Genomic DNA, 12,501 nt, shown 5'->3' with positions numbered 1-12,501 from the left:
ATAAATATCTGGCGTAGCCAAACTTTTTATGAGGTACATTAGAAATTAGAATACAGTGCGTTTGTACAATACTGGAAATAATTTCACATACATTTTTGATGGACTAAACATAATGACTGTAGAAGTAATTAAAAACAAGTCGAGTCACCTTTTGCTATAGCTATAGCTAGCGCTTTATACAATGCAGATTGTTTAAAAGTAGCTTTGCGTCAAATTGAATATTACTGAATTCTGAAAAGTGTCTCGAAAGTGAAAGTGAAACCAATGGCAGTTTGGTACGTGCTATACATTGTTATGAACACTAGATGGCCACATTGTACATTGTATTGAACTTGAGTTGAGAGGAAAACTTCTAGAAAAAGCCTTGAGAGAAACCAGGCTCATTTTGTTTCCAGTTCTCCTCTGGCCTAAATAAACAAACATGGTGTGATTTATGATTCCAGGTTAGGGGTACATCACAAGTCAGATTTGTGGACTGATATTTGTATATTTCCGATATTTTGAAAAAACAAAACAAAAAAGCCTTTGTTTACTGTACATCAAATGTTTTCAAATAATTTGATGCTCATGGACCCCAAATATGATCCTGTTGTAAGGGACCTTTCCTTAATACACTACCAATTATGGAGTTTATAGGTTTCTATGAAGTTGTATAGAGTGTGCAAAATTGTATAGCTGTGTAGCTCATGGTTGTGCTTGTATACATTTTCGAATAAAGTTTCGGTAGCTATGGGTAGATTTTGTAACTCAGCGGGAATAGATTTGATAAAGAATTTGTATAGAGTTTGCACAGTGTTGTGTAAATCATTGGGGATGTTGTTTATATATATTTGTGTGAACTTTGAAGTCTTATAGAGTTGTCTAGCTCACTGTGGATAGAGTTGCTGTAGAGTTTGTATTACATTACGTAGGATTGTATAACTCACTGAGGATGATGATTATATATAATTTGTATAGAGTTATGAAAAGGTTTGTAACCAGATGAAATTGTGTTTATATAGTTTGTGTAACTTACTGAGAATAGTGATTATATACATTTTGCATAGAGTCGTGTAGAGTTTTGTAACTAATTGAAGTGGAGTTTATATAGAGTTGTATAATTCGCTGGGGATGTTGTTTACATGGAGTTGTGAATTGGTTTTATAGAGTTGTCTTACAGAACTGTGTAACTCACTGTGGATGGAGTTGATATAGAGTTTGTATAGTGTTGCAACTCACTTTTTATATATGGAGTTTATATAAAGTTTGTATGGAGTCGTTTATATGAAGTTTGTATGTAGAATTTTGTAATTTTTAATAGCATTGTGTAACACAAGATGGTGAAGAGTTTTAACACACTGGATAGAGCTTACATAGTTGTCTGACTTATTGTGGATGTTGTTTAAATGGAATTGTATAGAATTTTGTAACTCGCTATGACTAGAGTTAATACAGAGTTTGTACAGCGTTGTGCACGTCAGAAAGGATGATTATATAGTTTGCATAGCAAGTTTTGTAACTCAACGCGACAAAGTTTGTACAGAGTTGTAACACATTGCAATGAAGTGTAGTGTTGTAACTCACTGAGGATATTGTTTATATAAAGTTTGTATGTAGAATTTTGTAATTCATTGGGTTTGTATAGCATTGTGAAACAAGTTGGTGAAGAGCTGTAACTATATAGTTTATATAGTTACCGTATAGAGTTTATATAGAGTTTGTGTGGAGTTGTGTAACTCACTGGGGATGGGTCTCAGGACATCAGGGATGAGGATCTCCACTAGGTTTTGATACAGTAAGTTGTCGCATTCACGGGTCCAGTGCAGGATGGGCTCATATTTACACAACAGAACCAGAACTGACTTGGGCAAACACTTCTCTGAATCATCATGACTGTAGAGACAGAGACAGCAGTGAGACACAACACAACAACACAATACAACACTTCTGACTGTGCATAAAAACAATGTGTCTCACAGGCCGAGTGTATCCGTGTCACCGCTTTGACCTTCACTGAACCTCCAGAAACTCTTCCAAAGCGTCTCCACAAGAGGGAACTGCAGGTTTACCATCACGTCCAGAATTGCCTATGAACACACACACACGCATTATTCACCAAAACACTAAAATAACCACACATCTGATATCCAACACACACACTTACCTCACAGTGCTCTCTGTAGACCAGCTGATATGAGAGTACGTGTTGAGGAAGGAGTCCATCCGGCAGAGGTTTATCCTCCTCTTTGAGGTCAGGGAACTCTGCCAGACTGCGAGACGCATCTGACACACACATATAAAAAGTTGATGTAGAATAAGATTATATGTCCAAAAGAGAGAGGTGCCCCTACATTTTTGTGTTTGATTTGTGTCTGTCTTACCCAAAAACTGCTGATACTGGTGAACCTGGGCGCTGATGTCAGACAGCCCCGCCCCTTGTTGATGCCCCACCCCCAGGCCCATTCCATTGGTCAGTCCCTCCACCTTCGGCACAGGTTTTATCCTTTATCAAGAGATGAGGGCTGTCAATCAAACTAACAACAGCAAGTGATCATCAACACACACACACACACACACACACACCTCTGTTTCTGTGAGTACGGCTGTTGTCTCATGGCCAGGTGTTGCTGGTCCTCCACCAGTCTGTGCAGGGGGGAGTTGCTCTTGATTCGAAGGCCATAGTAATGGTACTTAGAGTTCCCTCTGAAACACACACACACACACGCACACAGGTGTTTTAATATTAGCCTGTTCTAGCCTGTGTTCATTTAGTATCATGATATACTATTATAGTTTTTGTTAAAATTTTTAATTAGATTTTATTATTAAATTTTCTGTTTTCAGTCAAATTGTTAGTCATTTTGTTTTGAGTTTTTTGTCATTTTTATTATTTTTTTCTTTTCTTTTTAAAATTTTTTTAAGCATCTATATAGTTTTTATTTTTTTAAATTAATAGTTTTAGTTATTTTAGTACTTCAATTAAAGCTTTAAGTACTAAAGAAAAGGTGCCTTGGCAACTAGCTGAAATAAAATACGTTTAAAACTAAGATGCTAATTTAATTCATGCAACAAAAAAAACAATTTGCTAAAATAAATTGCCTTGTTTTAATCCCATCTGTTCAAGAGAACAAAATCACCAGAAATCAATGGAAATGATTGTAAAATATAAATTAAAATTGAAATTGTAGTGACGCCTTTATTAAATGTAAAAATTAAATAATCAATTTTTTGAGATGCATACCATTCAGTCACATGACTTGTTTAGGCAAGACTTTTGACTTTTTTACAAAGCTAATTGGTAAATATTTTTCCACTCAGTTTCTGCACATCTTACTGAATAAAAAACGTATCTCAAATGAGCTTTTGCTCAATTTAAAATTCTGGCAAATAAAAAAAGTCCTGCACAACGTGATACAATGACAGCTATAATGTTTAATTCACAGTTATGTGGAGCAGATTCTGGACCAATGAGATTTCACTGTGGGTGGAGCTACCCAGATCAATAAATACACAAATAAAGCTAAATGTTTCATATTGCCTGTCGTGGCTTGAATCTTTATTGTGTCACACCTGGTCTGGACAGTGTGCTTGTACCTGGTGCCGAGACGTCTTGTCCTGAGGCCCAAGAACACGGAGCGGATGAGTTTGCCAAAGGAGGCGGCGTTCACAGGTTCCAGCTTGGTCTGCTGGCAGTGCAGGAGGTAATGACAGTAGAGAGTACAGCGAGGAAGACTCACACCTTCAGCTGTTTCATAGTTATCCATCAGCCACTGCACCTGAGCACAGATAGGAGACCGCAGGTGTTAATTATTTGACTATCACATTCAAAAACTCCTCTTTTCCCACAGTGATATTTTCTATTATATTATCTATTAATATTTTTAAATTGCTTTATTTTTATATTTTTAATTTTAGTTTAAGTTTTAGTAATTTTTGGTTATGTGCTATTACTATTATTTTGATAATATTTTATTTCAGATTATATTTATATTTTATTATTATTATGTGCTAAATTATTTTTATTAGTCTTTGATTTTTTTTTTATATTTATATTTAGCTTTAATTTATTTTTATTACAATTTTAGTCATTTTAGTGCTTAAAACTTATTTTATTTCAGTTAGTTGCCTAAGCAGCACTTCTAATTTTCATTTAAATTTCTAGAGTTTAAGTTTTTCTTCTAATATTTATATTTTATTTTATGTTATTTCTTCTTTATTTCAATTACTCAAATTAGTTTTAGTTAAGAATAACAACACTGAGTGAAACTCTCTCTCTCGGGGTGAAAATTAATCCGTACCACCAACGAAAGCAAATACACTCACAGTCGCAGGTGATGCGCGTGTGTTGTGTGAGAAGTTCTGGTTCACTCCGTCGAGCATGTACCCGCCCTGAATCACGTAACTTCCCAACCCTCCACTGGTAACCACGCCTCCTGCCCCGCCCACTCCTGACGAGGACCCGCCAGCCACCACAGTGATCCCCGAACTGCCCTCTGAGAACATGGAGATCACCCCTGTGCCCATCCCGGACGTCACAGACACAGGCTGAGCGCTGGTGGGGGACGTGACCTGTGAGCCGGTGGTGGGCGACGTCTCATAGTAAGTGACAGAGGGCGTGGCCTGAGAGTAGAGGGAAGGGTCTGTGAACTGGTAACTACTGGAACGACTGAAAAAAGGGAGATAGAAGGACAAATACAGAGAAAGATAAATGTTTTCAGGAGTAAAGTGAAGCTAAATATACGCCACAAGGACTGTGTTGATGCTCACATTGCAGTATTGTTGTAGTTGGCGTCTCCCTCCACAAACTGGCTCGGGTAAACATGCTGTACAGGAACCTACACACACAAACAAACAGCAGATTCACATCAGACCTTTAAAAGCCAGTTTAATCAGAGACAGATATGAGGGGGAACATCACAAAGCATGTCTATATAATGTCAAATCTAAATCTGTACTGAAATACATTAAATTAAATTTTATATTTTAGTGCTGATAATAGTTTCACACAAAATATAAACATCCAAACAATATACAAACACAAATTTTAATGTTCATTTGCACCTGTATAATTCTCATTACTGATGTTTTTGAAGGACAAACGAAAAGCCAAATGTACCATAATATTTCTCATTACACATCTGAGACAACAGAATATTATAATAATTAGACATTACAATTAGAATTAATTGGCAACTATGGAAAATTTTAAGGAAAAAAATTATAAACAAATATATATACAAATATATAACATTTATAAAATATAAACATAAATATATATATATATATATATATATATATATGTTTATATGTAAATTGAACAGATTAAAGTTTCACTCTTGAGTCAAACCAAAACATTGGTCAATGCATGCGTACACACAGACTAAATCAAATATACTGACACGAACCTGAAATGTCAATTAACATCAAGTCTCAAAGTTCTTGTACATTGCATGATGAAAATTCACAACATTTGAGGATCGTGTCACCATATTAAATATCGTCTGTGTATGCATGTGTTGACCTGAAACTTCAGCTAGCATCAGATCTCATAGTTCTCACACACTGCATAACCAAACATTTGAGGCATTTCATTCCTCGTTTCATTTGAAGCATTTTAATTCAAAACAGCACATACATTTGAAAACAAACATCACATAGATATATAAAGCAGTTCTAAAGACAATGATTTAACCACTGAAGGTCATTTAGTATTGCATGGATTTATGTTCTTTCTGTGACACTAGAGCCACAGTAGAGAAAGATAGGGATTTTTTTTTTTAAAGAATAGAGAATTTAAATATGATGACAATCATTTTTAATCTCACAACGGCCTAGTAGTACACTGTCTCTAAAGCGTTAATTTCAGAGGCTGAGATATTATGCATTTAGTCCAGTACGTGTTTCTGATGCTGTAGCTCAGTCTGAGAGAAATTAATCATTTGTTTCTGTTTACTCAGGTGGTGTTTTTTTAATCTGCTGCATGTGTTTCTATTAGCAAATGAAGGTGAGCACTAAAATGAACAATTATTTGTTAAGCAATGTCACACTTTTGTATTTTTTTTGCTCATAACTTTCTCTCTGTTTTCAGTGTCTCTGCAGGAGACTGTTGTGGGTTTTATTGGAGGCTCTGCTGTTTTACCTTGTTCTTCTAAAAAACCTTCACTTACAATTCAAGACATAAATCAAGTGCGCTGGAGAAACAAGTACGACTTGAATGTGTATGACATTATTTATGGTAAAGTCTCTGTGGAAGGACAGGATCCACAGTACAAGAACAGAACTGAAAGCTTTCCTGAGGAGTATATGAGAGGAAACTTCTCCATCAAACTCAACAACCTTCAACACACTGATGCAGGAGAATACACATGCTACATCATCATGGAGGAATCAGAAGACCATACTGTTAAGCTTTTGACTGAAAGTGCGTAAAACCAAATAATTGACAAAAATATTTATATTTCAGCCTGTATTCTTTTGCATAGACATTATGAAACGATGCACGCATTTTGTGTGTGTTTTTCCTTCATCTTTTGTAAATCTTTTGTCTTCCAGAGAGACCAGAAAGACGACTCCCCAATGAAGGAACAAAACCAAGACCAGAGATGATTGTAATGTTCATTTCCATTCTATGCATTGGCATTATATTTTCATTGGTTGTAAGTTCGTTCACCAATCATAATTAAAATGTACTTCATATTGTAATTAAGTTACAGCCTCTAATTAAATTTTTTAACATTGTTTTACAGAACTCTGCCACAGCGTCTTTCTAAGGAGTTTTTTTGTCATCACTCACTTCCCAGTTCCTGCGACTCAACGTCATCTGCACAGGTTCCTAGGAATGTCTGTATATCATCTAGATATAACTTTGTTGTTGTCCAGACCCTCATTAATCTATGCAGCCCATCTAAACCTTGTGTGCGGTCATGCAAATACCAGCATGCACTGAAAATGTAAAAGCTCTCTCTATAGATGACCTATTGTGGTGGAGGTAGACATCAATGATGAGTTCTGGTGCTTTTGTTACAGTATTGAGAGGACTAATTTACAATTTTACAATTACAAAATTATAATTTCAGTATACAAAAGGCTGTGAAAATGTTTTAATGTGAACCAGTCCCAGGCCTCATGTGATGTGCTGTATCAAAGTACAACGTGTATGTTTCATCACAATTACTAAGACTCTTTTCTCAACACTTATGTCACTTTTTCAAAAATTTCCACACAGTTCTCATTATCAACAATTTCATCTTCACACAGCAGCTATTTTTACATTCAGAATGCACTAAAATTATCAAAACACTTCATACTTCATGTGTCAAATCAAATCATCCTTCCATAACACTAGCAAAGATTGTCACCGCATAAAACAATGACCTAAATACACTCACGACTGGTAGCATTGTGTACAATATTTTCTTTTATAACTTGTTCAGTTTTGTATTATGTGAGCTTTTGAGCTTATGTTTTGAAAGGAGTATGCCAACGTGCAAGTTGGCCTGCAAGTTTTTATGTCTGAGCAAGAAAGGAATTCATGCAATTTGAATGATGTAGTCACTGAATGCGTTTTGTGCCAAACAATGATATATAATGCACAGTTTAAGCCACATAGACTGCTGTAGCGCTCACTACAGTAAAAAGTGACCTAATTGTTGAGAAATGGTTCTAAATACTGTACAAAAAAAACCTGTGTATGTAATGTGAATAATATAGCAATGTACTGTATGGATAACCACCATTATAATACAGGTGTTAAAACAGAAAACCACCTGATGGTTCAGAGTTCATCATAAATGGCCTGTCCTGAAACCAATCCCAGAACTCGTTTATAAATGAACATCGCATCACACTAAAACAGAAAACACCGTAATGTGCATGTACATTTATTCATTTAGCAGACACTTTTATCTGGAATACACAAGCAATTCATCATAAAAAGGCAAATAAACACAAGTGCTCATAATACAAAGTTTCAGACATAGTTTAGAATAGTACAAGATTAAGGAAAAGTGAAAGCACTTGAGGATTTTTTTTTAGTAGGATGCAGTTAAGTGCTCATGGAAGAGATTAGTTTTCAGCTGTCACTTAAATATTGTCAGGGATTCGGCATTCCGGATAGGGGTTGGGAAGATCATTCCACCAGCAAGGAACAGTGAATGTATATGTTCTGGAAAGGGATTTTGTGCCTCTCTGTGATGGTACCATGAGGCATTGCTCACTTACCGGACTTAGGTTTCAGGAGGGGATGTGGGCTCGTAAGAGCGAGTGGACGTAGGAGGGTGCAGAGCCCGTGGCTGATCTGTATGCAAGCAGCAATGTCTTGAACTTGATGCGAGCCGCAACTGTTAACCAGTGGAGAGAGAAAAGAGAGGTGTGACGTGGGCCCTTTTGGGCTCCTTGGATAACTGAACTATCCCGCCAGACCATTTATTATAGTCTTATATCTTTATATTACTTTATATATTTACTCTGTTTAGCTACTTTTATATTACTTTTCTTTCCATATTTTCTTAATATTCATGTAGAAATTCATAGCTATGCTGTACTGTCTTCACAAATAAGTTAGAGATAAGGCAATATCTCCATTTGTCACAGGATGATGTTGTGAGTCTCCCTGTATCTTTTGACTGGTATTTTGGATATGCTACGTTACACGTTTTACAGTAAAATTATATATAATTTGATATTAAGCCATTTATAATTTTTCCACTTACGTATACAGTAACTTACAGTTAACCAGTTTTTACAGTAGAAATCTTCTATGGAGAAACAACAAACATGACGGGGGCATTGCTGTTGTGATCATGAGTCTCAGGCGGAATCTTGATTTCCATCTGCAATGCTCAGGAATCAACACACGCATTGTTGAGTATTTTCTCAGTATTATCTCATCAATCTCTACTCATTTATCTTGTTTTTTTTTTTATTTTATGTGTATGTGACAGAGACTTCTGCGATAGCAGCGGTTCTTTGTTTCTCAAACTCATCGTTGTCTTCAGCAGATCTGACAGCGTTAGTGCTCTGCAGGGTCTTCCTCTGGTCCAGAGCTCTGCTGTCCACCTGCTCCTTATGAGCACATTTCTACAGAGAGATGACGACAGATTATACACCATCCATCCAATCAGTCAAATCAACCTAATAATTAACCAGAAGGTCAAAGGTCACAATGAAAAAAGCTGAAGGAGTTCTGACCTGTCCAAAGGGAACGAATGGAGGAGGTCCGCCTTCTGCACCAATGTTTCTTCTGCTGTGTTTGGCCAGGCTCTTTTGTGGGAAAAAGTTGAACATTAGATGTAATGTAACATTCAAGTGAATCCAGACTAGGGTTACTTTAGTATCACTGAAATACTATTATAGTTTTTACCAATATTTTGAATCCGTTTTAATATCTTTTAATGCTGTTTTTCCATTTTCATTTTAGTTACTGTTAATAATTTTGCTGGGTTTTTTTTTTTTTTTTTTTTTTTTTTTATGTGTATGTGACAGAGAAGTGGTCTCCAATCACCAGTTTTACTGGTGTTTTCATGGTGTTATTCATTTTATAAAATTGATATGCAATTTTATATTTCCTGGTTTTAGCAGAATGGGCGTGAACTTTGCAGGGCACACCTGTAGAGGGAGCTCTCATGTTAGCTATATGGAAATGTTTATGCACTACTCAGAGAACAAACGTTTAAACATACTTGAAGAAGACAATCTCTATACTTGGGTCACAATAACTGTGGAGTGCTAACACTTCTGTTCTGTGTGCCTCTTTGATAAAGAGTGACAAAGTCGTGTACCTTATTGGTCATTATATGTTGCTTGAAACCAAAATACTCTTGTTCAGTTGCAACTATAAGAAACTTGAAATTAAAAATGAAAATAAATAAATACAGATACGAAATGACATCTGTGTATATGTGGGTTTTATTGTGTTTTTTTAAGCACTGTTTGATGGATGTTATGATATTGCCTTAATAGAACAATATGCATATCTAAACCAAACTATAACAATTATTTAGTTTCTTAGCTAATTCACTACTCAACTCTGCAGTAGAAAAGGCAGATGTTTAAAAATGTATAATATACAGGCACAATAGTATTAACTGTTTCTCCATAAAATATTTATGGCTTTATGGATTTGTTGATATAAAATCTCTAATGGTTAGTAATACACACTTAAGAAAATGATGTGAATACTGATACATAAATGTTAGTTTTTAGTTTTTTGTTTTTTTACAATAACTAGAACCAGTTCCCTTTCAAGGGAATTTCGAACTGTGTCCTCTAGGGATCGCTATGGGGAACGCCTTCAGCGTGACCGGTGTCTGAAGCATACATCTAAAAATGACAATCCCCTTGTCCAAATACCCACACTTGCAGTCTTGGCCACTTGACAGCGCGTGCACACGACAGGAAGTAAGTCGCGGAAGTCTCTGGAGCGGTGGCGCATGGCGGTGCTTCAGGCTTTTCAGGCTGATCTGCTGAAAGACCTGGATAAAGGCCAGGGTCTATCCCCTGATGAGGTGGCTGAGTTGCGTCACACCACGGATCTTGCTCTCCGTGCCACTAAGCAGGCCGCCACTGCCATTGGCAGCCATGGTGGTTACGGAGAGACATCTGTGGGTGAGTCTGGTGGATATCGGGTCGAAAGAGAAGGGCTTTCTTCTTGATGTGCCGGTTTCTCCTTCGAGACGGTGGTCGTGAAGTTTAAGGAGGCCAAGACATGCTCGGCTGCCTTTAAATCCTTCATTCCACGAGGGTTCAGGCTTCGGACTTCGCCTCCAGCCTATATCATGAGCCGGAGTCATGCGCGGGAGCCATGGTTGGTGAGTACGATCCATTTTTATCTACTCTACTGCTTTAAATCCTTCATTCCACAAAGGTCCAGGCTTCGGACTTCGCTACTTCGCTGCGCTACTCATTTCTCACCCTGAGGGGTCTCCCGAGATTTGAGTCGTTCCTTAACCTTCATGCACGTTCTCTGAGCTAGAGCTCCTCTCGCTGAGGTGTTGAGGAGCTCAACGCTCCATAGACGGTCGGGCCTGTGGGTCCTCACTGTCAAACTGCCCTTATGGTTGAACCAGTAATCACCCCTCTACGGAGTGGGCTGGAGTACACTGCGTTACCTGAGGTAAGAGGGATTTGTGTTTCTGTGGAAACCGGGTCGCTATGGGGAACGCCTTCAGCGTGACCGGTGTCTGAAGCATACATCTAAAAATGACAATCCCCTTGTCCAAATACCCACACTTGCAGTCTTGGCCACTTGACAGCGCGTGCACACGACAGGAAGTAAGTCGCGGAAGTCTCTGGAGCGGTGGCGCATGGCGGTGCTTCAGGCTTTTCAGGCTGATCTGCTGAAAGACCTGGATAAAGGCCAGGGTCTATCCCCTGATGAGGTGGCTGAGTTGCGTCACACCACGGATCTTGCTCTCCGTGCCACTAAGCAGGCCGCCACTGCCATTGGCAGCCATGGTGGTTACGGAGAGACATCTGTGGGTGAGTCTGGTGGATATCGGGTCGAAAGAGAAGGGCTTTCTTCTTGATGTGCCGGTTTCTCCTTCGAGACGGTGGTCGTGAAGTTTAAGGAGGCCAAGACATGCTCGGCTGCCTTTAAATCCTTCATTCCACAAAGGTCCAGGCTTCGGACTTCGCTACTTCGCTGCGCTACTCATTTCTCACCCTGAGGGGTCTCCCGAGATTTGAGTCATTCCTTCTAGCAGGATCCCATTTCTGATGTCCCATTTGCGATCTATCTGCCCCGGACATGGCTGTGCTCCCCTCAGCTGCGGGAGGGTCCCTTTGAGCTCGCCAGTCCTGGGCAGACTGGGTGAATCCTCCTCTCGACTCGAGAGTTAGGTCCTCTACCCTGGGCTATTGCTCGCTTTGGTTGAGCTGGATTCCTCTCTCTCCTCGCTAGGGGTTGAACCCTCTGCTCTTGAGCTCCATGGCAGTGACATCAGGTAGTTGGGCCACTTGCTGCTTCCCTGATAAACTGCCTCTATTCGGGTCAAGCCATGCAGTGCTCCTCTCACCTCAGAGGGTTTTCTTTGAGCCTGCAGCTCCCGTCTGAGCGTTTGTGGTCTGTAAGCAGATGCTTCGGAATCTGTTCTGTGAGCGTGCCACAGTCACTGCACCAGTGGACTGTCTCTTATTGGGACCTGCTGGGTTACCCCTTCTAATCTAGCGCCCCCTTCTAGTCGAGCTGAGAAGTGCTCCCCTCTCTGTGAGGGTTAGCTATGAGTTGCTCCCAGTATGTGATGTAAGGGCCCACCTCAGCTTGAGAGCCGAGAGCACTGCTCCCGAAGGACCCCATTTGCAGCAAACTAAGTGTTAGGCCCGTCTCTGTCACCTCCTTGGTCAGTTGCCTTTATGTTGGGACCCTGTTGTTTCCTTAGAAATGTGTGATCCCCTTCTAGCAGGATCCCATTTCTGATGTCCCATTTGCGATCTATCTGCCCCGGACATGGCTGTGCTCCCCTCACTGCGGGAGGGTCCCTTTGAGCTCGCCGGTCCTGGGCAGACTGGGTGAGTCCTCCTCTC

The 12,501-nt window shown here is 39.0% G+C and overlaps 2 protein-coding genes across 2 annotated transcripts in view; both read right to left on the bottom strand.

Annotated features, from left to right (window-relative positions):
* Positions 1 to 1,628: 1,628 nt before the first annotated feature.
* LOC107724162 (MHC class II regulatory factor RFX1-like) lies at positions 1,629 to 5,055 on the bottom strand. Its single transcript, XM_016532968.1, has 9 exons — positions 5,041 to 5,055; positions 4,747 to 4,814; positions 4,303 to 4,645; positions 3,574 to 3,755; positions 2,563 to 2,682; positions 2,361 to 2,482; positions 2,144 to 2,262; positions 1,957 to 2,066; positions 1,629 to 1,872 (listed from the first exon to the last, which is right to left on the bottom strand). The coding sequence occupies exons 1-9, from the start codon at positions 5,053 to 5,055 to the stop codon at positions 1,665 to 1,667; spliced, it is 1,287 nt and encodes a 428-aa protein (XP_016388454.1). The 3' UTR covers positions 1,629 to 1,664.
* Positions 5,056 to 11,822: 6,767 nt separating this feature from the next.
* Positions 11,823 to 12,501, bottom strand: part of LOC107724161 (uncharacterized) — a 21,836-nt gene continuing 21,157 nt past the window's right edge. Inside the window, exon 6 of the mRNA XM_016532967.1 lies at positions 11,823 to 12,064. Within this exon, the coding sequence (XP_016388453.1) occupies positions 11,823 to 12,064 (242 nt within the window). The remainder of the gene's footprint in view (positions 12,065 to 12,501) is intronic.

Source organism: Sinocyclocheilus rhinocerous, unplaced genomic scaffold (genome assembly GCF_001515625.1).
Source record: "Sinocyclocheilus rhinocerous isolate Xijiao unplaced genomic scaffold, SAMN03320098_v1.1 scaffold2170, whole genome shotgun sequence".
Classification (NCBI taxonomy): Eukaryota; Metazoa; Chordata; class Actinopteri; order Cypriniformes; family Cyprinidae; genus Sinocyclocheilus; species Sinocyclocheilus rhinocerous.
Note: the sequence above shows the minus strand (reverse complement) of the source record. Positions and strands in the feature narration are given on the sequence as shown.